The sequence below is a fragment of the Tupaia chinensis genome, unplaced genomic scaffold, assembly GCF_000334495.1.
Source record: "Tupaia chinensis unplaced genomic scaffold, TupChi_1.0 Scaffold000685_1, whole genome shotgun sequence".
Lineage (NCBI taxonomy): Eukaryota > Metazoa > Chordata > Mammalia > Scandentia > Tupaiidae > Tupaia > Tupaia belangeri.
Genome location: NW_006160208.1, coordinates 33,708 through 60,318, shown reverse-complemented (window position 1 = coordinate 60,318; position 26,611 = coordinate 33,708). Strand labels below are relative to the sequence as shown.

The following is a 26,611-nucleotide window of genomic DNA, read 5'->3' as shown; positions in this document are numbered from 1 at the left end:
TCTGCTGGTCCCATAAATTTTTTAACACATGTTTTTCAGACCAGAGACTGTCTAGGGCCCTTCTTTGTGATTTCTCATTGAAAAATGTAGCTGAGGTTACTGACCCTGAAGTTTAGAAATTTATCGTGTTTTTTATTTATTTATTTTTAAGAATTATTTTATTTAACTTTGTTAATTTGACCAGAGAGGGATAGAGTGAGAGAGGGAGACGGAGAAAACCTCAGTGGTCCATGTGGGAGTCCAGCACCCTTAATCACCATGCCACCTGCCGGCTTGAGATCTGTGGTTTCAATATTGTTGGGTTGAGTCAGAAAGTAGATGTACCCAAATGCTTTTCTCAACTTCTGTCGTGTGCTTTCCTTCTAGACCCAACATGAGTGAAGTTTCTTGCAAAAAACGAGATGATTATTTGGAATGGCCTGAGTATTTCATGGCAGTGGCCTTCTTGTCAGCCCAGAGAAGCAAAGATCCAAATTCCCAGGTAATATAGTTTTGTAGGAGAATGCTTGGATACTCACGAAGAGATGCCTGTGAATGAGCCAGGAGGCTCCTTGGGCCCCTGGTTAAAAAGCAGAGTACACGGGACCAGCAGTTAGCGTAATGGCTATGTTGCTGAACTCCCATGTAGCCGACTGTGGTTCGAGTCCCGGACCCAGTGGCTTAAACTCACGCAGGGCACGTGTGCATGCCTGCCCAGGATCCTGAGAGGAGAGTGGAAGAGAGGGGTTTGCGTGGCCATCCCCCCTAGGGGCTGATTTCTCGCTTTCTATCTCTCTGTCTCTCTCTTTCTGGTGAGTCATGCACCGTATAGCAAAAACCTCTTCAAAAAAGAAAGTACATCTGCCTCCTTCTGTGCTGCATTTCTGCATGCTCACCTCTTCTTGTGAGGGAGTAATTGTCATATACTGTGGTTAACTGTCTCTGTGCCCCCTCTGGAGCTGGGGTGCACTTTCCTTGGCTTGTGGAAGCTGCCTTAGAATATAGACAGGAGACGGAGCTCTTGGCACCTGTGGCAGCCACATGCCAGCTATGAGCTCTGCAGTCCTCTGCGGTTCGTTCACTGCCTACCCAGGGGCAGACCAGCACTTGGCAGTCACCAAGCCTTTGGACATGTTTCCCCGTAGGTTGGAGCCTGCATTGTGAATGCAGAGAACAAGATTGTCGGGATCGGGTACAATGGAATGCCAAATGGGTGCAGCGATGACCTGTTGCCTTGGAGGAGGACAGCAGAGAACAGGCTGGACACCAAATACCCTTACGGTAGGTCCCCACCTTTTACTTCACCCTACTTAGGAACATTGCCTGGTGAGGGCTAGATTAAGGAAGTTGGTCAGAGCAGTTAGCGTAATGGCTATGTCGCTGGACTCCCATGTAGTTGACTGCGGTTCGCGTCCTGGACCCGGTGGCTTAAAACTCACGCCGGGCGCGTGTGCGTGCATGCCCAAGATCCCGAGAGGAGAATGGAGGAGAAAGGATTGTGGCGTGGCCAACCCCCTGGGGGGTGATTTCTCACTTTCTGTCTTTCTCTCTCTCTCTGTCTGTCTGGCGAGTGCACGCGCCTTATGGCAAAAACCTCTCCAAAAAGAAAAAAGAAAGTTGGTCAGAAGTCATCAGCTCCCTTTTCCGTCACTGACTAGAAAGAAAAATCCTGTTGAACCCTTTATTTCCTGTCTCTGTCTCTTAAGTTCCAAAGAGAACCTAGAGAAGCCTGGGAGTGGACACACAGCCTGGTCCTGAGGTACAGGCTCTGCTGCCTGGGATGGTCCTGGTGTGTTTTACTGGTGGCCTGCTGGCCCATACAGCACAGAGCCTCACAGTTGGGCTTCCCTGCAGAGGGCCGTGGCCCCTGGCAGAGGTAGGCAAGGTGTTCCTGTGGCTCTACTACTCGGGAGCAGAGTCAGCTGACCAAGTGAGGCTGGAGCTCTGCCCTGAGGAGAAGCAGGCTTCATTCAGCCCCTCCGTGTGATGAGGACACCCAGTTCATGTTTGGGCAGCAGGCCTCCAGATTATTAGCCAGACCTCAGGAGGTGGGCAGTCATGTGCTCCTGTTCTGTGCAATTCCACAGGGCTCTCTAATCGGTCCCAAAACCAGAATTGTGAAATTGAAAACCTTTGGGTTTTCACCTTGAAATAGGGGAAGGTATCTCAGAATTTGTTGCCTGTTTGGGACCGGCAATTGGCTTAATGGCTGTGTCGCTGGACTCCCATGTAGGTGACTGCGGTGAAAACCTTTGGGTTTTCACCTTGAAATAGGGGAAGGTATCTCAGAATTTGTTGCCTGTTTGGGACCGGCAATTGGCTTAATGGCTGTGTCGCTGGACTCCCATGTAGGTGACTGCGGTTTGAGTCCCAGACCTAGTGGCTTAAACTCACACCGGGTGCGTGTGCGTGCATGCCCAAGATCCTGAGAGAATGGAGGAGAAGGGATTGCGGCATGGCCATTCCCTTCCTGGGGGTGGTTTCTCACTTTCTGTCTCTCTGTCTGTGTTTTTCTGGCAAGCGCACATGCCCTATAGCAAAAACCTCTCCAAAAAAAAGAAAAAAATTGTTGCCTGTTTGAACCTCAGGAGAATCCCTTAAGAAACTGTCTGGGAGGGGCAAGTGGGAGCTCCCCTTGTCTTTATTTCCTGGAGAATATACAACTGATGCCGTAAAAGAGGCAGATTGGGTTTCATATACTGGTTATGATTTTCATAATGTTAGGCCTGTCTTTATGTCTGAAAATGAGCAGACCCGCTCTGTTGGAAGTCAAGCAGATTAAGGCCATCCAAATGGGAAAGCTCGTGCCTTCAGGAAAGCAAGTTCAAGGCACGATGGGAAACCTTTCTTCTTTGTTGACTCTTCCCTACTAGGTTTTCCTCTGGGTTTTTCTCAGGAAGAATTCAAAGTCTGCACTTAGTCTAATTTATATATTTTTACTAATGTTCCTGGACCTTAATCATGTTAAATAAGCTGCAGAAATTTCCTTTTTAAACTGCTTAAGTATTCCTCTTCCATGTTGGAAAGAAAAAGAAAAAAAGTGCCTGGAACTAGAGAAGGAATTGCGGAGTGAGGATAGGGAGAACTACAGAGCACTTGGGGTTTTTGGGTGTACAGAATATAGTGATTCACGGAATTAACAGTCAGATTACTTTTGGGGCCGACAGGCGGCGTGGTGGTTAAGGGCGCTGGACTCCTATAAGGCCGACTGTGGTTCGAGTCCCAGACCTGACGGTTTGCTTTCTCACACTTGCCCCACCACTCATCCCTTTGAATGAATGAATAAATAAATAAATAAAGTTAAATGAAGTAATCTTTTAAAAAAATAGATTACTCTCACCCTTTGTTGGAATAGGAAAAGCAAGATCAGGGTTGGGAGACTCTAAAATTGCCTTCTGGGTCCTAGCTTTAAGGCTGATGGTAGTGAGTGACTTGCAAAATGTGCTAACATGCTTTAGAAACTTGTCATCCTGGCTTTGACTCTGGAAGCTCTTGATGTTAAGAAAGAAGGGAAATGGTTCATTGTTTTTAGGTCCACATAAAGATACATTTTCACAATACATTCAATGTCCCATATGAAAGTGGTAAAACGAAAGAGACAGATAAGTTAAAGACCTACACTGAAATGGATGAGCACTACAGTCAGTATTCCACCAAGCCAGCACATGGAAATACTGGTTTTGCTGCTGAGTTCTGATGTGGAGAAATCCGTAGGAGGTATCAGTCTGTCGTATCGAGTCCAGTTGCAAAGGATACTAGTGGTTGGACCAGCATAGAGGGGTCCTCAGTGGTCTCTGAGCAGTTGTCTCAGTGGGACCTCTGTCTTCTTTAGTCACCATGAGCCCCAGAGAATTGTAGTACATTCATACCCCTGTCCGCCTCCCCTGTGGCTAGTTTTGTGTGTTACTGGACACACTGCCTTTGTCCAAGTAGAAGAGAGTACCTTTCAGAGCTCCTTTCCAAAAGGAATTTTTTTGAAAAGGAAAAAATAAACCAAACAGCCACTTGGACATTTGTCCAAATTCAATGATTGTTTTTTATTGAATAGTGGCTGAGTTTCTGGGCACTGGTTGTCTGCATTGTTTTTTATCACTTGTACGGTACCTCTAGGTGTTCAGAGCTCTTCGCCCTTACTTATCAATTATTCATGTTGTGTGTAGCTGTGTTAGAGTGTAGACAATTTTCTTTCATGAGAGTAAGCTTGTAATTTGATGTGCCATAAACGTTGTAGAAGGTATTAAATGGTTTTTAAAAGGCATTTAGTATTACTGCCATCATAATACATATAAAAGTGGGCTTTACATCTAAATAACTATGGCTGTATAAACTGTACACTGATTCTCATCTTTTCAAGGCATTTCAGACCACGGAGAATTAAGTGTTAGGATTGCTTGCATGTAATAAAATGGTGATAATTGACTAAAATACAAATTCTTTTTTTTTTCTTTTTTTGCTTCTTTTTTTAGATTTAAAAGTTAATTAAAAAAAAGAGGTGATGATGCCTGGAGTTGGGAAGGCTTCCCCCTTTCTTTCCTTACCTGCATTTCTGGTGACCGAGCTGCTGTATCGGGAAGGATGGATTTATAGGTTGTACATTAATCCCTATAAAGGAGCTTTAGAGATTACCTAGAGTTCTAGACCCAGGAATCTTAGCTGTGAATATACCCTCGTTTAAACATCTATAAATACTTCCAGGAGCCCTGCATTATGCTTGACTCTGAGTATCCTTTGAGTAAGAAAATCCATGATGACAACGACTTCATGTCAGTAATGCTTTACCTTAATCTGAACTTTATTAATCAAATGTCCTTTTTGTGTATTTGGAAAAAGTTCATGGTTAATGTACTAGACACGGTAATCATCCCCCGGAGACCCTGCTTGAACCCCTTGCAGTACCTCAGTAGGACCTCGGGATTCTGTGCCCGCGGGATCTAAGCCTCACTCTTCTTAGTAACTTCTGAAGAGTCATGCGTGCAGGGCGATGTCTGCATCAAACAAGTCACGATGTATTTTTCTGGTTTTTTTTTTTTTTTTTTGGTGTAAAAATGTGACATGACTTTTTGATGACCCATAGTTCCACATCAGCCCTCTGTCTGCTAACCTACTCTGTCTCTCCCTTGGGGCACCGAAATGCTGATCATCTCATTTTGCAATTGAGCAGACTAAGGCTTAGATGAAGTGGCTCCTCAGAGATCAAACACTCAGGGAGCAGTGGCCTCTGCGTACCATAAGACAGAAAGCCACTTTCCATGACTTCAGCATTCCTTCGGAAGGGACTGCTTGGGCTGAGTGTTTGTGTCCGCCCCCTGAAATTCAGGTGTGAACCTCTAATCCCTGGGTGATGGTCTGTAGCAGTGGGGCCCATGGGAAGTAATCAGTCCCTGAGGTAGGAGTCCTAGCATATGGAATTAGTGCCCTTGATGAGAACCTCAGAGTACTGGCTTGCTCTCTTTCTGCCTGTGAGGTTGGAAGGAGCATTTGGCAGCCCGCAACCCTGAAGAGGGCCCTCACCAGAACCCCGGCTATGCCAGTACCCTGCTTTTGGGCAGCCAGCCTTCAGAACTGAGAAATCAGTGTCTGTTGTTTGGAAAACACCCAGTCCATGGTTCTTCATTATGGTGGCCTGGATTAAAATAGGGAGCTTGAAAACGGTGTAAATTTGAGTTTATCAATAATATATGACTTAATCCTACATTATTATTTCTGTAAATTTGCTATAGGGCGCGTGCGCTCGCCCGACAGACAGAAACATAGAGACAGAAAGCGAGAAATCACCCCCCGGGGGGATGTTCATGCCGCAATCCCTTCTCCTCCATTCTCCTCTTGGGATCTTGGGCATGCACGCACATGCGCCCGGTGTGAGTTTTAAGCCACTGGGTCCGGGACTTGAACTGCAGTCGACTACGTGGGAGTCCAGCGACATAGCCATTACGCTAACTGCTGGTTCCATATTTCTGTAAATTTGGAAGTTATTCATCTTGATTGACACTTTGTGGGGAATAGGGAAATGCAGAATACTTGTGACATAATAGGAAGACAGCTTTTTGGGGGGCTGTGTCTCTAGAGAGGCATTTTTAAAGGGTGTTTTTACTCTTCCAGTCTTAGGATCAAAATTTCATGAAACAATTTGATTATAATATAGCATTAATATGGAAAATGAAAATTTCCCCTGCTGAAGAAACTACTTTTTATTTCATCCTTTTCCTGAAAAATCCTGAAGGTATGTCAGTAACATTAAGTGGCAGGAAGAAGGCAGTATTATTATACTGAGAACCTTTTCAGATGAATGACAATTAAAAAAACCAAGAGGCAGTAGATTTATCTAATTTACTACATAAAATAACTTGGGACGATTTTTATTTTTATGAGGGGGTAGGTTGCTAAACCTGTGATGAAGTATTCCGTTGACATTTTTAGTTCCTTTCTCTTTGTAAAATTAATTACAGTGAAGCACATCTAATCAAAATACCAATTTCATAAAATGGAGGTAAAATACTCTTGGTAATTCAGATATCACTCTTGCCTTGGGTTTTTGTAACCACTTTTGATGATACAGTTTACAGACTAGAGCATTGCAGTAGAACTCACTTCTCATTATTAAACTACACGTTGTTTTGTTTTTAAGTTTTGTTTTGTTTTTTTCTTTCTTTCATAAGACAGAGACTGGCACCCCTGGTAGGGTCTCCTCACACTGTGATCTTTGTCCTCTAGCTCTCTGGCCAGACAGATCTTGGGTGGCTATGTGGCTTCTGCAGAATCTGTACTACTGCCTGTGCCACCAGGCCTGGCCAACTTCAGGGGATTTTTAATCATGCCCCCCACATCCATTAGGCCGCCCTGCATTCGCTGCCTTGCCTTTTCCAGTTGGGAAGGTGTGTGAAAGCCTCTTTGCCTGACGCTGCCCCCCGTGCAGTTGGCCCAGGAGCCAGGACTGCACTGCAGGCTCCATCCACTTCATCACGGAAGGGACCGTCGTCTTGGTCTCCAAGAGTGGGTGGTAGTTTTGCTGAGTACATGGGCAGAAGTGGAGATGTGGGGCTCTCCCCAGAGTCAGTTCCTGTCGTATTATTGTCAACTTCATATCCAGAAAGGATTCCATGCTGTGAGGGACAGTGCTGGAAAGCCTGGAATTCCGTGAGGCAAGAGCTGAGCATGACAACTTAAAACACTTTTGCCAGTATGTGGCAGTGCTTCTTTACATTCTATATTTAAGTTTAATCTTTATTTTTCAGACTTAGCATATTGTTAAGCATGCACAGATGTCATTTTAGTGATTACTTAGCCATTTACCTTACCCCCGAACACTGACATTTTCCTGACTGCCATCCATGTGATATATTTCTTTGGCATCCGAAAGGTTAGTCTTGAGAAACTAATTTATCACGAAGTTAGGAGGCTGATCCTTCTTAAGCTGTGACTTCCTCACAACTTGTAAGAGCTTCTTAGTAATTAAGATCAAATTTGTTCTTTCAGCCAGTTGAAATTGAATGCCCTCTGGTTTTGTTAGGCAGATCTGTGGATTTGATGACTTGTTTTTTCTATTCCTGCAGAATTTAATTTCCATATAGCTTGCTGCCATCCCTCCCCTGCCTGGTGATCTAATGGTTGTGGCCTGACAGCAGGACTAATTAGGGACTTTCATACCAAATGAGTAATACAATCAATGGAAAACTTATGAGCAATTGTGTATGAAAGAAATTAAGAAGGTTATTTTTATGAATCAGGTGAGAAGCTGGGGTTTGAAGTGTTAGGTTTTAGATAAACAGAGGAATACACTGGTGTGTGTGAGCCTTCTCCCTGCCCCCTAAAATTAACCAGCTTGATTTAAGAGTATTTCACTTTGGGACTGGTGGGTGGCCTGGTGGTTAGGGGTACTGGACTTCCACATGGCCAGCAGTGGTTTGAGTCCTGGACCTGGCAACTTGGTTTCTTACTTTCCCACTCTCTCTCAATCTCGCTCTGTCCTTCTCTGTTCAAATTAAAATAAATAGATAAATAAAGTTAAATAAAATAATTCTTTAAAAAAAGTGTTTCACTTTAAGACATAGTTATATTTTAAGGTATAAGTGTTTATAAACAGACTTCAGAAAAGTAAAAATAATGACCGCACTAATATACTTGACTCTTATGTGTGTATTTGCATGGCACAGACTTAATTATTTGTAAAGTGCTGGCGATTGTATTTCCTAGCATCTATCAAGGGTGTATAGTGACAGAATAACCTCCCCTGTTCTGAAAAAACAGATGTAGGAAAAATTAAAATGCTCCTCAGTAGGGATCAGAATTGCCCGGGAAAATGTAGATAACGTTGCCTTTTTTATGAAAAGTGATTTTCAAGTCAGTTCACGTCAGAAATGGGAAATAAACACTCAAGGTAGTAGTCCCCCGTTGATGAGAAGTGAGCAGAAGTTTCTTTGTACCCTCTCTCAAAATAAAAGGTTTGTTGAAAAATTAAAAGCCTCAATAAAATCTCAGGGACATCGTTAACCTATTTTAGAAAACAGTTGTGTTAAGTATTGGAGCACATTAGTGGTCTGAATGTAAATGGATATTCCTGATGATAAATATAACTTCTTAATTCCTTAAGTTTGACAGATCGTTACTTACAGATGCCGGGTTACCATTCAGTGTGTTACCGTGAACGTCTGAAAATGATGAATCTCGTAGTCTTTATTCTGGTGATCCGTTCTGTCTGTTGTGCTGATTTTGACTGATCTTCTCTGAAATTGTTCTAAACTTCTAAGGTTTTAATTCTATTTTGAGTTTTGTTTTGTTTTGTTTTTTTCCAGGAGGAATCCCCTTTTCATAAGCTTTGTGAATGCTAGCATACTAAAATAGGATATGTATATATTGTTAGCTCCCGGAAGTTTGCAGTAAAACCTGGTTCTTGGAGATTTTTTTTTACAAATACTTATATTTTTCAGGACTTTTGTATTTGGCTGGGGATATGCACGTCTCTAGTATGCATGTTAGCAAAGTCAGTCCCCACCACTAAATGCTCGCAAGGACCACATTGACGTGAAAGAGCGCTGGATGGGCCGTCCAGCCCTGGAGTCAGGCTTGGTGTATTTATGCCAGTCACTGTGAGGTTGTCGGATACATCACTTCACGTTTATTTCTCAGCATCTGTGAAATCATGACTGAGTAATGCTCCAGTTCTCTAGTTCTCAGAAAAAATTAGACAGTGTAACTTTGATTAGGGTCTGTTTTTCTGTTTATGGAGTTATGAAACCATTCTCAGAGCTGCAGAGTTGAAGAAAGCTGTTCGTGGCAGTGACACAGAACGTGTGTACGCACGTATGGCTAAATGGATAGAAACGGGCTTCACTCCTTCCTTTCCTTCCAACGATGAAAGCCTACTGCAGTACTAAGATGAATATAAATCGGATAGAAGCAGTGTGCACAAATGAGAGGGAGTGTTTGGTAAAAGGTCAGATAACAGCAATAAAGAGAAAGATTCTGTGTCCGAGTAAAAGAGAATATATGAATATAGAAGGCACACTTAGAAGTGTTTGGAGCAAGAGGTTAGGCCGAAACCAAGAAGAAAAAAAGGACTTTAGAAATCTTTCTGTGAATCAGTTAACCTGACTGTTTATTGAAATATAGATACTTGCCTGGCATTAGGAAATACCCGTGGTAAATGTGGAGTATTATGGAAGCCAGGGAGTTAGAACCTGAGGGAATGCACACTTTTCTCTGCTGTCTGGTGCCAGCCAGTTAGGGGAGGTGTAAATTTTTTCTCTGCTTTCAAATGATAGATGCCATAGTAAATTTAAAATATTGAATATGATAACTGAGCATGAATTTTTTAATTCTGCAATTAAAAGACTTTGTTCAAAATGCCATTAATTTTGAGTTTAGGTGAATAAAGGGAAGCTGAATTCCTTTCTGTCGTTTTTCCTACTGTGAGTTACCACTTCTTAGAAATTGGTATAAATAGAGGCCAGAAGGTGGTATGGTGGTTAGAGGCGCTGGACTCCCACATGGCTGACCACTGTTCGAGTCCCGGATCTGGTGGCTTTGCTTTCTTACTTTCCCTCTCTCTCTGTCTCTCTCTGGTCAAATTGAAATAATAATAATAATAAAGTGAAATAAAAAAATAATTCTTAAAAAAATTAGAATAAATGCTAATGAGTCATGTATTCTTTTACCAGTTTGAATTGCCTGCTGGTGATGAGAGTGTTCTCTGGAATCATCTTGTTTCCTTTCTAAAACTTGTAACTATTTTGTAACGCAGTGGAGTTTTCAGGTATAGTCGTTCGTTCATAGGGCATCTACTTTGTGCCTCTTGTGCTGGTGCTTCACAGTGTAAAATACCCGTCGCCTTGTCTCAGCTTTCAAAGAGTTTGCAGTTTGTGGAAGAGGTAGACAGTAATGAAATAAACAGGTATTAGCAGGTATTCCCTGCTGAGGCAGTGACATTTCTTTTTTTTTTTTGGAGAGGTTTTTGCTATAGGGCGCGTGCGCTTGCCAGACAGAGAGAGACAGAGAGACAGAAAGCGAGAAATCACCGCCCAGGGGGGATGGCCACGCCACAATCCCTTCTCCTCTGTTCTCTCGGGATCTTGGGCACACACGCACATGCGCCCAGCATGAGTTTAAGGCACCAGGTCCGGGACTCGAACCGCAGTCGACTACATGGGAGTCCAGCGACATAGCCATTTCGCCAACTGCTGGTCCCAAGGCAGTGACATTTAAACTGAGATCTGAAGGACGAGATGGGCCCTGTCCGGTGGAGATGCTGAGTTGGGTGAGTTGGTGTTCGGGAGATGGGAAGAGCTCTCCAAGCAGAGAGGTGGCTTGGGTGGAGGCTCCCAGGCTGGGAAGCCCTTGGATCAGTGTGGCTCGTGAAGGAAAGAACTCTGCTCAAGCCTCTAGCCTGGGGGTGAAGGGTGGAGTAATGAGATGAGGTTGAAGGCCTCATAGGTTAAATTTGTATTTAAAAGTGCACTTGGTTGTGCTATTGTCTAAGTGTTCATGTTACCCAAATTTATGTTGAAATTCTATCCCCAAGGCAGTGGCGTTAGGAGTCGGGCTGACCAGAGCCGTCTTGAATGGAATCAGTGCCTTGTGACGGCCCCTCGGGAGCTTGTTTGTCCCTCCCACCATGTGGGGGGGGGGTAGGAACAAGTCACCAGGAAGCAGGCCTTGATCAGGTACCGAATCTGCGGCACCTTGCCTTAGACCTCCTAGCCTTCAGAACTGTGAGAAGTAAATGTCTGTTGTTTAAAACAGCTTATGGTATTTCTTAGAGGAACCAAAATGGGCCCAGACAGGTTGTGTGTGTGAAAGGGATCGTTCTGGGGCCAGCATGAAAGCGGGCAGTTGCAGTAGGTCAGGTGAGAGGACTTTTGTGGTTGGGGCATTTGAGCAGGAGAGGGGCAGCTAGATCTAGGGTACGTTAGAGTAGCCTCAAGAGGCTGGAGAGGGACACAGATCGACTCCTCCAACAGTTCTGGCTGCGGCAGGCAGGCATGCATTCTGAGGTCGTGGAGGCTGAAGGAGAAGAGATTCAGTGAGAATGTGGGAGGTTTGGACTCCTGTAGTTTGAGACGCCTGAGAGGGCTCCCAGGAAGGAAAGGTAGCAGGAGTCAGGCGGTGCACGGAACGGTGATGAACAGTGGCATGTTTGGCAGTCGCTGCATTGGTGCCATGGAGTGGGTGAGAGGCTGGGAGTGGGTGTGGGCTGAAGAAGGCCCTGGCCTTATCCCTGGGAACTCCAGCACTTAGAGTTTGGGTGGGACGGAGACTGACATCCCGGAGCACTTAGAGCAGGTGGTCAGCAGTGGCGGAGTCTCCAAGAGGTCTGAAAAGACGAGAGCCTGTGTGCGGGTGTCAGCAACATGGACCTCACTGTCGTTGCCACGAGCAGTTTGAATGGAGCAGTGGGGTTGGAAATCAACTTGGGAGATCAGAAAGGAAATGGGGCCTTTTTTTAAGACTTTACCATAGGGCGTGTGCACTCACTGAAGAGAGAGAGAGAAACTGCCGCAGTCCCTCCTCCTCCTCCTCCTCCTCCTCCTCCTCCATCCTCTCGGGATTTCGAGCACGCGTGCACACGTGCCTGGTGTGATTTTCAAGCCACCAGGTCTGACACTTGAGCCGCACAGTTGACCATGTGGGAATCCAATGCCTTAACCACCACGTCACCTGTTGGCCCCACCTTATTTAGATTGGGTTTCATGATCTGTGGCTGTGAAGAGCGGAACCAGAAGCAGACATAAAACCTACACCTCCACTAACGGCTGGCACCAGCCCTTCACTACCGTAGGTAGGGGCGAGAATGGAACATAGGCTCTGAGCAAGGCTTACGAGGTAAGGTGGGTGAACCTGTTCTAGGTTTTGCCTTTTTGCAGTAAACACTGCAAAATGGAAAAAGTCCAATAAAGAGAGAAGTCGATGAATCGGGAGAGGAACAGACAGGTGGCCGAGGATGTGAGCGGAGGGCCGGTGTCAGCAGGCATGGAGTTCGTGGAGTTGAAGGCAGACCATGAACACCAGCAGCGTCTCTGATGAGGGTGGAACAAGGCTGTCGGCTTGGAGTGTGCGCAGGCTTGGAAGGATGATTGCGTGGACCGGGAGAAGGCCTCGTCGAGAAGTGCCCTAGGAAGGGAGGGCAGTGCCGGGAGCTTGCATCATACCTGAGAGTACCTGAGAGTCCAGAGTCAGGCTGGTTAACCCCCGTTGCCTGCACACAGAAACAGGATCTGTAAGTGGCCCTAGGCCGGCCTCGTAGAGGGGGAATCCATTCCAAGATACTTCCATACCATGTGCTCAGGCCCAGGTTACCCCTTAAAAAGCTGTTAACACAGGAAGGAAACTTTTGAGCTTTTTCATGTCTGTATTACAAAACTGTCAGCCGATGGTTAGCGCTGTTTCCCTTGGTGCTCTTTGGGAACGTTTTAGGCGTCATGCATCCAGTTCAGGTGAACAGTAGGAGAGAGCCGGGCATGACTTACCCATGGGTGGAAGGCAGTTATTTCCACATCCTCCTCCTCCTGACCTGATTGTGTGCCCTTAGCACATGGGGAAGCAGTGTAATTAGAGTTCTGGGGGCTTTATTATCGATAATGGAAACACCACAGTCAGAAATCTCTTTAGCCCTAAGCACTGCCATTGGGGCTGAGTGGCCCCCCTGGGTGCCATGAGCTCTTGCCAGCAGCTTTAGCAGGAGACAGCGAGGAAGGGGGCAGGGAATGGGGGACGGAGGAGAGCATGACAGAGACCTGGACATCCTTGTAGCAGGCTGGGTCGTGCAGCCCAGGACTGCCTGCTCTCGGGTGGGCAGCCCGGGGAGAGGGTAGGGGGCACCATGAATCAGGTAGAGTTTCTGTCCTGTGCTCGGAACAGATTTCAGCATGTAATGGTTCTCAGAGACGGATTTCTCTCATTTCACAGTTCAGGAGGCAGAGGCTTAAGATGGTGCTGAAGGTCATCAAGCCAGTAGGGGAGGCAGCGTTTGAGGAGGTGGCTGAGTGGACATGGCACGGAGAAGGCAGAGGGGACCGGCAGAGCTGGGGATGACTCCATGGTTCCCAGAGAGGAGCCAGGAAGCTCATGCTGCCACCTCAGCTGGGACTGGCCACTGGCAGGTGGGGTGCCCTAGAAGTGGAGGCTTCCGAGAGGACGGAACAGCTTTGCGAGCAAGTAGCTCCTCCCTCTCTTCCAGCCCTGGCCAGAATTCCCTTCAGCTTGTCATTTTCTCTGGCGAGAACTACTGCCTGGCCACAGGGTAGTAACAGGTCAGACTCTAGATATGTTCTAGGCATGGGGCTGGCACTAGTTTCTGGGTTTGTTTTTTCCCCCACATATGTTCTGTCGTGGTGTCTCTCAAATGGAGTCGTGTGCCCCACAATGCCTGAAGGTGGTGGGGCTTGTTACTTTATCTTTGGAATAAAAGGCCACTCTCTGGGACTGGGGCTGGGGCAGTAGTGTCAGTTCTAAGCACATGCAGTCTGACAGAGTGGAGCTGGGAAGCTGCAGTGTGGTTACCTGTCATCTCTTCTGAGGGGGACCCTGTTCCTGGCACCTGAATCCAAGCCCTCATCCCAGTGGAGACCGGCTAGATTGGTGTCATCTTTTGTCAGAAAACAAGTCCAGTTCCAACTTCTGGTAACAAACTTTATTTGCACAATTCTAGCTCACCAAGCTGTTTCCCACTGTGCCTCTCATTTCCTTTTTGGGTAACTTTGTAAGATGGGAAGGGCAGGGTGTTACCGTTCCTATTTGTGGCCTAGAAAAAGGCTGGGACTTGAGCAAAGTGTTACCTTTGTAGATATATTCCAAGGCTTAAAGGTCTTTGTTCCGAAAAGGCATTTGGTTGACCAGCACATGGCGTAATGGTTACTTCACTGGACTCCCACGTTGTCGACTGCGGTTCAAGTCCTGGGCCCAGCGGCTTTAAACTAGTACGGGCGCCTGTGCATGTGTGTCCAAAATCCCGAGAGAATGGAGGACAAGGGATTGGGGCATGGCCAGCTCCCCTGGGCATCATTTCTTGCTTTTTCTCTCTCTGTCTCTTTCTGTTTCTCTGGCAAGCACATATGCCCTATAGCAAAAATCTCTCTCTAAAAAAAAGAAAAAAGGCACTTATTTATTTAATTTTATTATTACTTTTTAATTTGCTATAGGTCACATGTGCTCACTAGAGAAAGAGAGAGAGAGATTTTTCTACAGAAACAACATTACCTGCAGGTTCACTTCCCTATCTACTTGCAATCAGTGTTTATTTAATTTTTAATTTTTTTTCTAGGTTTTTGCCATAGGGTACATTTGCTCACTGGAGAGAGACAGACTGAGGGAAAGTGAGAAATTGACCCCCAAGGGGAGGTGCTCATGACACAGTCTCTTCTCCATTCTTCCCTGGAACTCTGGACATGCACCTACACCACCCTGGAGTGATTTTCAAGCCTCCAGGCCCGGGACTCTAACCACAGTTGGCCCTGTGGGAGTTTAGCACCTTAACTGTCATGCCACTTGCTGGCTCCATTGCAAATGGTGCATTTCTAGAATTTTCTCAGTACTTCTTCAGTGGTCCTTCTGTGGTGTTTTCCCTTTTGATTGGTCCTCTGGTGCTTAGGCATCTGTTGCCCAGCTGGGTGTGAGCTCCACGGGGACCAGATCTGCCTCCTTCCTGCAGCCGGGCGGGTGATGTTTGTCAGAACACATATGGAATCTGCAAACGTTTTTGATCCTTTTCTCTCCCAGTACAGAAGGATGTTTTTCTAGCCAAAGGACAGGGCTCTGAGAGGTCATAAGAGTGAAGTAGACTTTGGAATACTCTTCTAAGCTGGCCAGGAGGAAGAACAGAGGTAGGGACTGGGGAGAGGGGTGGGAGTAGAGGCTGGGAAGAGCAAGATGTGGCTGGCCAGGCCGTCGAGTTGAATCGCCTTAGAGAATGTAACGTGACTTGCAAGAAGATTTCCCCTTCTCCAGCCCCACTTCTATTTTACGTCATTTGAAAGCCCTGATAGTTAACCATACTGCAGCCTTATAGATAGAGAAACCATGTAAGATAGAGTGACATCGGCCAGGCTCCAGACATGTTTACTTCGGATTTGGAGTAGCCATAGCACTGGACACTTTACCCTTTTCAGTATAGGGGAGGCTCTTGGGGTTGTAGTGGGTTGGGGCAGGGGCTTACATTTAGAGGCTCTTCTGTTGTTAAATTATTGACTTGAAGGATAGGTACTTTGGAGGGTGGCAGTGACATATGAGGCCCTGTCAGGATATCTTTCAATAATTAAGAAACTCGTAGTTGAAATTCCATTTTAGTTCCAGAACCTGCGAAGCAGTTCCTTAAATGAATCTGCTAGAGGAGCGAAGCCCCAGCCCTCTGGGAAAATTTCCATCAGGCAAACGCTGGCCAGGGAGGGCAGTGGTGGGGTGCCTCAATACCTGTGGGACCCCAGAAGTAAAAGCACTTAAATCCTAATTTCAAGAAGTAATGATAGAAGCTTTGTCATCAGAATAGAAGTGGAATGTCTTATAAATTAGCATCCAGTTATTTTTATTTTAATAGCACAGGTCAGCCTTGAACTTAGTTACCCCATTTCATGTCAATTATGAATTGCAGGGTGAGAACCCAGTAGATAGAACAGAGGGTGGTGCTTCTCACTTTTCATTCCTGAGGCCACGAACAGACGCTTCTTGGCTCTCAAGTCCTGACCCTTGTCTTGTCAGTGAACCCAACTGTCCGTGCCTGGAACGATACGGCCTGGAGTGCTGGCAGGAGGCGGCGCGTGTCTGCCCTAAGTGGCAACAGGTGCTCGTGCGTGGCCTCTAACCTCGACCCTGATAGAGGCTGCCACATCGGGCTGCCCACCTGTTCAGGTCAGCAGTGACAGAATACCCCTCGGGCCCAAGAAAGTCATTTTCTTCCAGTAAAATTCTGTACCACTAAACTTGAGGAATTTTAAACATTCTGGAGAGTTTCTTTAACTCGAATAGAAACTCACTTTTCCTGACTGCAGATTTTATCAGCGTTAGTATATCCAGTCATTTCTCAGTAGCCGGTAGAGTCAGTTAAGGGTAGAGGATCCTATTACTGCTTGCTACATATTTGTGCAGCAATTAGAATTTGTGTAGCATTATTCAGGGCTGATTTTTTTTTTAACCTATTTAAGCAACCTTAATACTACTACTGTCTAAAATAGATATTGTATTAGTCTTATATCAAATGACATGAAAGTCAAATCTATAAAATGTTGAATCTCTTAAGTCTAACAAGGGATGGAGTATATCCTGTTAATTTGTCAAACTTCTGGAGAACCGCCTACATGAGACAGTGAGGATTAATCAAGCCCTAGTAAGAGGGAATTTGAAAAATACAGTTTTCTAATTATACAATCTCTTCTCAGTGGTCCAAGGTTAATGCCGTTCTGAATTCTGACAGTTAGTAATAGAAAAGAGGGGGGGGGGAGACCAAAGCATATGAATTGTCTTATAATTACCTGAAACACGGGTTCTCCTCTGGCAATCAGGAACTTGATAAGCATTAATCTGATAGTTTCAGCATTTGATTCTTTTCCTTTTAAACAATGTGGGGAATAATTGAAGGATTTTGTGTCACTCTTTGTGCTTATCAAACATGTATTATTTGGAAATTGCTTATTGCTTAGCCATGGAGGTGTAATTTTGGGAAAATAGAAAAAAAATTTTTTTGACAATTTAGACTATCTTATGAATTCTTCTAGATACTGTGCATTTTTGGAATATTTGGTCTTTAAAGTTCTTACTTGGTCCTTATTCCCACTATAAATATAAGAAGTTTGATCAAAACCAACATTCTTTGGTTGCTTTTTGCAGTCAGGTATATTTGTAGCTCTTGCTGAAGTTCTTCTTAGGCAATACAATAAAAGTCTTACCACTAGAGAAAGATAAATTTATTCTCTAGTTTATTGCTGTCAAATGTTTGTGCAATGTTCCTTGTAGTGAGAAAAGTACAGAGAAGCCCCAGATCACCCAAAGAAAAGTTCTGAGAGCACGGTGGGAAATTGGAGTTAGGAATGTCGGCTTCAGTGCTTTACAGGTAGATCTGGTGTCTGAGAATCTATGAATAGATGAATGCCCAAAGTCAGTGACTAGGAGGAAAATAAAAGTGAAAAGCTAAGATCAAACCTTGGGAAGTGCCTAGAAGGGCAAAAGAAAGAAAAGGCCCCACAGGAAAGTAAAGGAACTTCTCAGAGGAGACGGTGGTCCCGAGAGGTTTCAGAGTATAGAATCCAAGGGCCAAGAGAGCAGGCGAGTCCAAAGAGCTCAACCAAAAAGAGACTTGGTTTTGGTAACGGCCCAGCATCCCATTGCATGTGACTCGCACTGGCTGGTGGAGCAGAGCCGGTCGTGCGCATCTCTTTACACCTCTGTGGCATGCTAGGAGCTTGAAGTGGGGGTATCTACACTGCAGAGATGGCCCGATGCTGCAAACCTAAGCTTTTTTTTTCCCCTCTTAGTTTCGTTATAGGGTGCATGTGCTCATCAGAGACGGGGTAGGGGGTGGGGGGCTTGGAAAGTGAGAAATCACCTCCCCTGGGGGCGTGGCCATGCTGCTGTTACTTCATTCTTTCATGATTTTGGGTACACACGCGTGCATGCGCACCCAGCATGTTTTTCTCAAGCCACTGGATCTGGGACTTGAGCAGCAAAGTCGGCCATGTGGGATCCAGCTACCTTAACTACCGTGCCACCAGCTGGTCCAAGATTTTTGTTCCCCTTAATAATTGGTTGTACACATTTATCAGCCTGTTACAGAGGTGAGCACATTTCCATAGACTATGAGTAGACTTCTTACATGGTTACCCAGAGAACATGGTTCTTATATGAAAAATAGTGTTTAGGAACAGTTTTTAACCTTGCATGTGGAAGGCATGCTGGGTTTTGCTCTTCCTTTCTTATCTGTGTCATTAAAAAAGAAACAAAGGTCAGATGGTGCCACATTGGTAACACAACTGGATCCACATATGAGCGTCCTCAGTTCATATCCTCAGACCTCCCTGTACACGCGGGGCGCATACTTTCACATGTCTGGGATCTGGGTTGATTGTGGCAAGGAGTTGGGGGTGCCTCTCTCTCTCTCTCTCTCTCTCTCTCTCTCTCACACACACACACACACACACACACACACAGCATGAGTGAAAGAGTGAGAGAGTGTGTGTGTGTGTGTGTGTGTGTGTATGTGTCATAGAAGAAATAAATAACATTTCTTTTTTGAAAGGAAAAAAAGAAAAAGCTACTTGTAACTCACCAAACTGATTCATAACCTGCCATTTGAAGAGTAGAGGTGATGTATGCATTACAGATCATTGTCAAGGGACAACTACTAAAAATATAAATTAGAGTAGCAGTTGTAGACAGGATGACTTCATCTTGAAAAGGAGAAAAGAGACTTAGGATGTTAAAAAGATGGCCTTTTTAGAATGGAGACTAAGCGGACGTGCTTGAAAGAGAAGAAAAATGGAGAAACAAGAAGCCATGCTACAGAGACAGTGGGAGAGAGCACTGCTGAGGGCCAGGGCTTGCGGTGGACCCTGGGAGGGGAGGCTCATGTTCTGTTAGTGGAAGCTTGTCTTGGCATAGATCAGCTGTTCTGGAGGATTGGGGAGTGGGAATAAACATTAGGAAAAAACTAAAAATTGGATGCACTTGGTATTTTTAAATTGCTTTTATTCAAGTACTTGGAAGTGTACTTTCTCAGCGCTAACGTATTCCCACAAACCGGAAGAACACAGGGATGGCCAGACAGTGGTGCAGTGGTAAAATGCTAAGCTCTGACACCCTGTGAGGCAGTCCCACTTGGGGAGGTTCTCCGCTCAAGTCTGGAGACCTCCCTGGGTAGGCCCAGCAGATGCATGCCCATGATCTAGAGCTAGCTGAGGACTGGGGGTAGATCACAGCATTGGGGCCCCGTTGGGGTTCTCTCTTCTCTGTCTCACAACAAAGAAATAAATAAGGTTGTTTTTTTGTTTGTTTGTTTGTTTGTTTGTTTTTAAGAGATTTTTGCTATGTTGTGTGTGCATTTGCCAGAAAGACATACAGAAAGCAAAAATCCACCCCCCGGGGGGAGGATGGCCACACCACACAGTCCGTTCTCTATTCTCCTCAGGATTTTGGGCATGCAGGTACACGTGCCCAGCATGAGTTTCAAGCCACCCGGTCCGGGATTTGAGCTATGATCCACCATAGGTAGTCCAGCGATGTGACTGTTACGCCATCTGCCAGTCCCAGACCCTGCTTGTAAGTGGCAAAACTGGGCCTGAGTCCTGCTGTTGACCTTTCTTTCTCCATTTTTGCCTGCAGCGGTGAGGTACCTGCAAAGGTGTAAGATGCTTGGCCCTGTGGTGGTCAGGGCAGCTGGGGCCAGACCGGTCACAGGCCAGCCGTGAGGGTCCTAGTGCTGAGGGTCCTAGTGCTGCAGTGTATTTGGCCGTGGCCAGTTACTCGATCAGTATAGATGGCCAGTCCAAGGAAGCGGTGGCCCAATTTCAGCTCCGATCATCCTGCATTAACAGTTGTCAAATTAGTCTGTCCCACTTCCTCTTTGAGGACAGTCTTGGGGGCCTAAGGCCTGACTGGAGCAAGCCTAGAGGGGACTTACAGAGTGGTTTTGCCGGGAAAGGTAGGGTCAGAGCCACAGGGGCTGTGGAGATCACGCATATGGGAGGCAAGTGCCATGTCGGAAAGGAGAAACCAGACTTCAGGGCCTGCACAGACTGCTCCTGGGGAGTGAGGTGGGCTCCCCTGGGTTGGAGTTTGGGCCTGGGCAGCTGGGGTTAACTAGGCAGGGTTTGGTGGCCTAATGGGGCTCTGGGGGAGGGAGTAGGCCTTTGGCCTGCTGGAAGGTGAAGGCATGCAGGGATGAGCAAGAGAAGTCCGGGTTGGTCCTTGCACCCTCACCTGAACACTTGGGTTTCCTTTTTGTCGTGTAGTTTTGAAAATGTGGGATTGTAGGTTGCGAACTGTTCCTTTTAAAGAGTCTCAGATAAACCTAACACTCGCTTGTTCATATTACCCACTAGACCGCCTCTTTTTTTTTTTTTAACAAGAAGCTTTATGTATTTCATCTCATGGCTTTTTTTTTTTTTTTTAAGAGAAAGGAAGTCTGCTCGTAATCCTGTGTATTATTTCTCTGAACCACCCTTACACAGGGATGGCAGGAGGCTGCCCACGAGAATCTGTTTCATATGGTAATTTTCGCTAACGAATCCAGACCTATAATGATCAGTTTTGCCCCAAAGTGCCTCAGATGAATGAGAGGAAGATAGTTCCGGTCAATGTGACAAGTCATCGAGGTTGCAGAGGACACTGTGATAGTACTTCATAACAGATTCAGAGACTGTAGCTCTGAATATTAATACCAACACCATCAAAAATATTTATTGGATGGGAAAGCATAGTTTTGATATTTGAATTTAAGAGGACTTTCAGTATTTCCCAACGTCACCATCAATAATTGGAATCTGCATTTCCTCCTTTATTCATTCAATAAATATTTAACACCCATTATGTTCATGGCATCGTATTAGACTCTGGAGGGGTTACAAAGAACCTGGAAGGCCAGGCTGTACCCTCAAGGGGGAAATAAAAGGCACAATTACATCTAATTGTTTTTAATACTGTGCAGTGTTAATCCCAGTTCCGGGAACACTCTGTCACCAGGGAGAAGGAGCCTAGGGAACCTCTCCAAGGGCAGTGTGTACGCCGCCTTGGCCACACTGCTCCTTGCTGAGCAAAGGGCCTTTGCGCCTTTCTCCCTTTTCTCCCCCTTTTCTTCATCCTCCTTGCCTTCGGGGTTTATCAGACCAGGGATCTTAGGGAGTGTGACTCTGTGGCCAGGGAGGATTATTCTCTGTTGGGCTGTGATCTGATTAAGCACAGCTTTTGTTTCTGTAGCTCTTCCTGCAGTGCCAGAGACTGTTCAGTCTTACACAGGAGCAGACCCTAAAACGTGGTATTCGTAGACTGAAAGGAGTCACGTTTCCTGAGAGTCTTGTTGGCCGTTTTCTGCCTGCAGCGTCGCAGAGCTGCTGCAGGACAGGAACAGGCAGATCGTTACAGCGCTGCTGAAAACAGGAGGCTGGCTGGGGAGGCAGGCCAGGCCTTTCATGTGTCTGACCCAGACTGGGTTCTCGGTGGCCACGTGGACTGAGTTGTGACTGAAATGTAAGAGCTATGAGTTTAGGCCAGGCCAGTATTCATTTAAAGACTCAAAACTCCTCAAGAAAGTGTTAAATAAAGCTTGGTAGGTTGGAGAGGGTAGGAGAGATCCTTGAAGGTCCTCATGTTTTATATCCTAGGAGTTTTGTATGATTTGGATAGTCCTTTATTCATTCAACACACCTTTTTTAAGCACGTGTGTAACGTGCCTGGGATACAAGGGAGCCTGTAAGGCAGTGCCTCCCAAACTCGTTTGCACATTAAAATCTCCAAAGAACTCTCTTAAAAACTCCCAAGCCTGGGGCATACCCAGACCACGCTATCCAGTTGTGGGGCACAGGTGTCAGTATTTTGGAAAAGCCCCTCAGGAGTTCCAGTGTACAGACAAGTTTGCAACTCGCTGCATTAAGGAGTTTATAATACAGTTTTAGGGAACACACCCAGAAAACCCACTAGCTATGCACAACGGCCATACAGAAGCCTCACAGAGGGGCGAGGGATTCAACGACGCGCTCTCCCCTTGAACTCAGGCGGGCCGGCGACGACCCTCCAGCGTGGTTTTGGGGTCATTGGTGGAATGGATCAGTTTATCAAGAACTGGACTTTTCGTTGTCATTGAATCATTGACTGTTTTTCTTATAAAATACAAGCTAGGGGTTATCTGCCGGCATTGTTTTTTTGCGTGTATGTGGGCTGGGAACGACGTGGTGAAGCAGAGCCCTCGGGGTAGAAATGCTCAGCTTCACTTGAGTCTCTCATCCTTAGAATTGCTCCTTAGAATTGCTCCCTGCCCTCTTAACGACCCGCAGTGACTATTCCTGTGTGTGCATATCAACACACAAATGAGCCATCTTATGGGGGCAGTTCGATACCCCAGGGTCTTGTGGAGTGGTGAGCCATCGCTCTGCTTAGGGTGGGTGAAGGTACTTGACCGAGGCCCTGTCTGGCTGCCCCAGGTGCTTACGGGCCAGGGCATCTGCAGTGAATGCTTTGCTGCCATCACCATCCCAGTCAGACCACGTGGCCCCCGTCCGGTATTCTCAGCACTTACTGTTTCTGATCTTTTTAAAAAAATTTTTTTAATTGAGTGTCTTATATGTTATTTCAGTGGGGGGAATGGAATGTTTCAACACTCGGTAAATTCTTCACGAACTGCAACCTGAGTGTTTCTTTCTCTCTCAAACCCACAGTGTGCCATGCCGAGCTGAATGCCATCATGAACAAAAATTCGGCCGACGTGAAAGGCTGCAGCATGTACGTCGCCTTGTTCCCGTGTAACGAGTGCGCGAAGCTCATCATCCAGGCAGGTAGGAACCGGGCCTTCCCATTTGTCACATTTGCATTGCTGCCTGCTCCTCGGTAGCTCATTGCAGAGGTGTGTGATCTCAAATCGCTATTGTTTAGATCTAAATTAATTGCACTATCAGCTTTGCAAGATATTCCCCGTGTTTTTGTTTTTGAGCGGTGCCAGGTATTCTAGGACTAATTGCATCCTCTGTGATTCTTAGCATGTTTTTAATTTAGTTTGCAACTTCTTAAACTGCAAGCTGCCAAAAACAACACAGGCATTGCATATAATTACTGTCAATTTACTATTCTCCGACATATTGTGCATAGATTAAGGGGGAGGGAGAGAAATGAACTTCCGTCAGAAACAAGGTCAGCTGGGAGTCTGTATATGAAATTTTAATTTGTGTCTAATACATGGTAGATATTTGAGGATCTAAACATATCTTTGCATATAAATAGCGCAAGACTCAAATGGATACTGCTTTAAGTTTTTCTTATAGTACAGTCGCCATAAATCTACACCATTGTAGTCTGAATACTTCCCCTTTTTCAAACTGTCACATCTAAGCGTCACCTATACTTTATCTCCATAAAACTCTCAGCTTGAGATTTAAAGACTTATCATGTTTAGCCAGATGTGTGGTTTAAAGGGGCTGTTTATCACGAGCCCCATGGATCTCACAGCTCAAGAGGGCTGCTGGTATCGAATCAGAAGCCTCTATTAAGGAATCGCATGGGCTCCCTCACTGTCGCTGTCGTGTGCTTCTTCAGGTTTTCTCTCAGCCATCCTCAGGTGTAGAAGCCGCGGCAGGCACGTGGGAAATGCTGCATCCTCTTTGGGCCAATTGCCTGGTCTCCGCAAAGGCCAGTGGGGGCGCAGCCGTCAGGGCAGGGCCCGTGGGGCTCCTGGCTCTCCAGTGAGCATTGCTTGGTGAAATCAGGAAAATAAAGCCGATCCGTTCTCCACAGTACTGGTTTCAATCGGTCTGCAGAATCTCGGAAGTGCAGTAGTACCTAGTTCTGAATCTGCCAGTACCCTCCCCTCTCCTATTAGATTAGCCTCTTGGATTAAGAGTTGTTGCCTGGTGAATAAAGAATTTTTGAATACCTGCAGTAAAGAAAATGTGATAATTGAATCAAGATCTGGCTACTTGGCATGTTTTTACTTTGCATGTGTTTAAAAAGAAATCCATAAAGACTGCAGGGCAGATTAAATGTAACCCACCCTCTGCTGTATGAGAACGCGGCAGGGATATATTTCAGTAACTGGACATTGTCCGCGAGCACACTTGGAAAGGCAATTAATCATAGATACCACACGGGCTCCACCTGCCTCGGCATGTCTGCTGCAGTATCTGTAAGTGCATGCACTAACGGGGCGTCTGTTGTTACCTTTGAAGGTATAAAAGAAGTTATTTTCATGTCTGATAAATACCACGATAGTGATGAGACAACAGCTGCGAGGCTCATGTTTGATATGGCGGGGGTCACATTCAGGTGAGTAGGGAGAACTCGGGGAGGGGTTGGTATGAAGGACCGATGGCGAGACATATCTGACCTTGGCCGTTCACCTTCTCCTGGTGGTGGCTGGCTTCCACACAGGGAAGTGGCTTTGGAAATGCGATGGCATAAGAATCTGGTATTTCAGAGGAAGATTTTTAAGAGCAGCGACAGAAGTATTTGAAGACAGTCTGTTTAATGATTGCACTTTAATATCAGTAACTTTCCAGGGCGTAGACTAATTATTTCAGTAGCAAGAAGTTTAAAAATTCACAAGTTTTATAAGAGGAACACCATACATTTGTGAAATTTGCCGATGTAACAACTGGCTTAGAAAATGTAGGATGAAAGTAACCTGCCAGGTTGAAACTCCAGGAATTCTTTTTACAGCAACATTTTAAATTAAGATTTGAAGTCTTTTGGATTTGTATGATCATCTTTGCTCAGCAAAGATTGTAAGGTTTATTTTACTTGCAAGTAAATTTAACCACCTCAGGTTTATGGCAGAAAGTTCTTTTGAGACTGAAGCTTTCAGGAGTTTCACAGTCTTCGTGGTCAGCAGTAGTGGGACAGTTCTACTAGGCGACTTGCCTGGCCCCTGTGCTCATCCACTAGGGGTTTAGGCAATACAGAGCGGGTTTCTTGAACTAAACTGTTGGGCCTTATGAGACTTTAAGTCCAAACGATGGACATTCTCTTATTTACTGATTTTTAGAAGACCATTTTTAACCCCCAGGGTTTATGTCTTAATTGTTGTAGGAGTAATGAGTAAAAAGGTAAGTGAACACATACAGTGGGTTTATTTTACATTTGCATTTTGAGAACACGATTTTTATAATTATTCCTCACTAAAGCCGGTTGTTTTTTGCTATGTACAAGAGGCCAAAGAAAATGTACTATCATTTGCTTTAGAGCAACTCTAAGTTGGCTGCAGAAATTTTCTAAACAATAAGACACATCTGAAAGGAAAACTAGTAATCGGATACCATGTTGTGCAGCTAACTTGTTAAAAACCCTTTGACTCCCGATAATTCATGAACTCAGAGAGCTGCAGAACATACAGACCGAGCTACCCCACGCCTGTTTTTGTCTTAGTCCTTTCTGGGCCGTGTTTCTCTCGGCATGGTGCACTATAATTGGCTCCTATAGAGATAAAATATCAAGTGAATCCCAGGACATTTTTTTTCCTGCACAGAAAATACAGGGTTAGCCAAAGTAAACAAATTGCTTTAACTATTCGCCCCTTCATATCTTTATGTATTTTGTTTTTTTTTATGTTTAGGAAATTCACACCGAAGTGCAGCAAGATTGTCATTGACTTTGATTCAATTAACAGCAGACCGAGTCCGAAGCTTCAGTGAGTCACATCTCATTAAATCTCCAGAAGATTGGGATTATCCTCTTCTAAGAAGCTGCTAATGCCTTTCATCTTGAAGTTACACATAACTTTTTAATAGCCAGTACGGCAAAAGTAGACATCTAAAGAATATAAAGCCTCAAATCTCCTTACTGTCTCTCCTGTCACATGGAATCTACATCTGTTTAAACTATTGATTTAGGGTTTAAAAACAGGGACCCTGTAGATGGCCTGTTGCACAGAGCTGGAGCGCGGTGTGGTGCCTCCCCCTCTTGTATCCCGGTTTGCTGGGATGCCCGGGGCTCTGCAGGAGGGCGTCAGCTATCTGTCATCGCTGTGTCTCAGCAGCCTTTCCTCGCTGCTACATGTGCTGGAAGGACAAATAAATAATTGTTGTTGTGTTCTTAGCGGGGATGAGCAGACACACTGATGGGAACATCTGGCCCAAATGAAGCATAACGTGTAGTGCCCTTGGAAAAAAATTAGGACCCAAACGACAGTAGCATTAAAGGATTTGCTGTGGAGTTGAGGGCACCGCCCGCCCACCCATCCAGAAATCTGGATAGGTCGGCGCATCTGTCCTGGCAGATGATGAGCACAACTGAACCAGGAATATTTCCTCTGTTCTTCTCTCCTGCTACACGCTGGGTAGTGGCACATTATCCCTCTAGGGGTGGGGACCCCTGTTGTTCTGGCTTCTTTTTGGTTTGTGGTCACATGGTGCACTTCCATTTAGTTTATCTGAATAATGAGTTGTTCCTGCAGGAGACAGCCTGTTGCCCCCCGAGACCACGCCCTGTCTGACGGCAGCTGGGGGTGGGGGGGGGGGGGCCC

The 26,611-nt window shown here is 45.5% G+C and overlaps 1 protein-coding gene across 3 annotated transcripts in view; it reads left to right on the top strand.

Moving 5' to 3' along the window:
* The first annotated feature begins 370 nt into the window (after window positions 1-370).
* DCTD (dCMP deaminase) overlaps window positions 371-26,611 on the top strand; it is a 45,744-nt gene continuing 19,503 nt past the window's right edge. For 2 of the 3 annotated variants that reach the window (XM_014592396.1, XM_014592395.1), the window contains exons 1-5: window positions 371-481; window positions 1,125-1,260; window positions 22,821-22,937; window positions 24,321-24,417; window positions 25,703-25,777. In XM_014592396.1, coding sequence (XP_014447882.1) covers window positions 374-481; window positions 1,125-1,260; window positions 22,821-22,937; window positions 24,321-24,417; window positions 25,703-25,777 — 533 coding nt within the window. In that variant the 5' untranslated portion in view covers window positions 371-373. Of the gene's footprint in view, window positions 482-1,124; window positions 1,261-22,820; window positions 22,938-24,320; window positions 24,418-25,702; window positions 26,185-26,611 lie in introns of those variants that run through there. The other variant, XM_027776593.1, reaches the window with a different exon arrangement.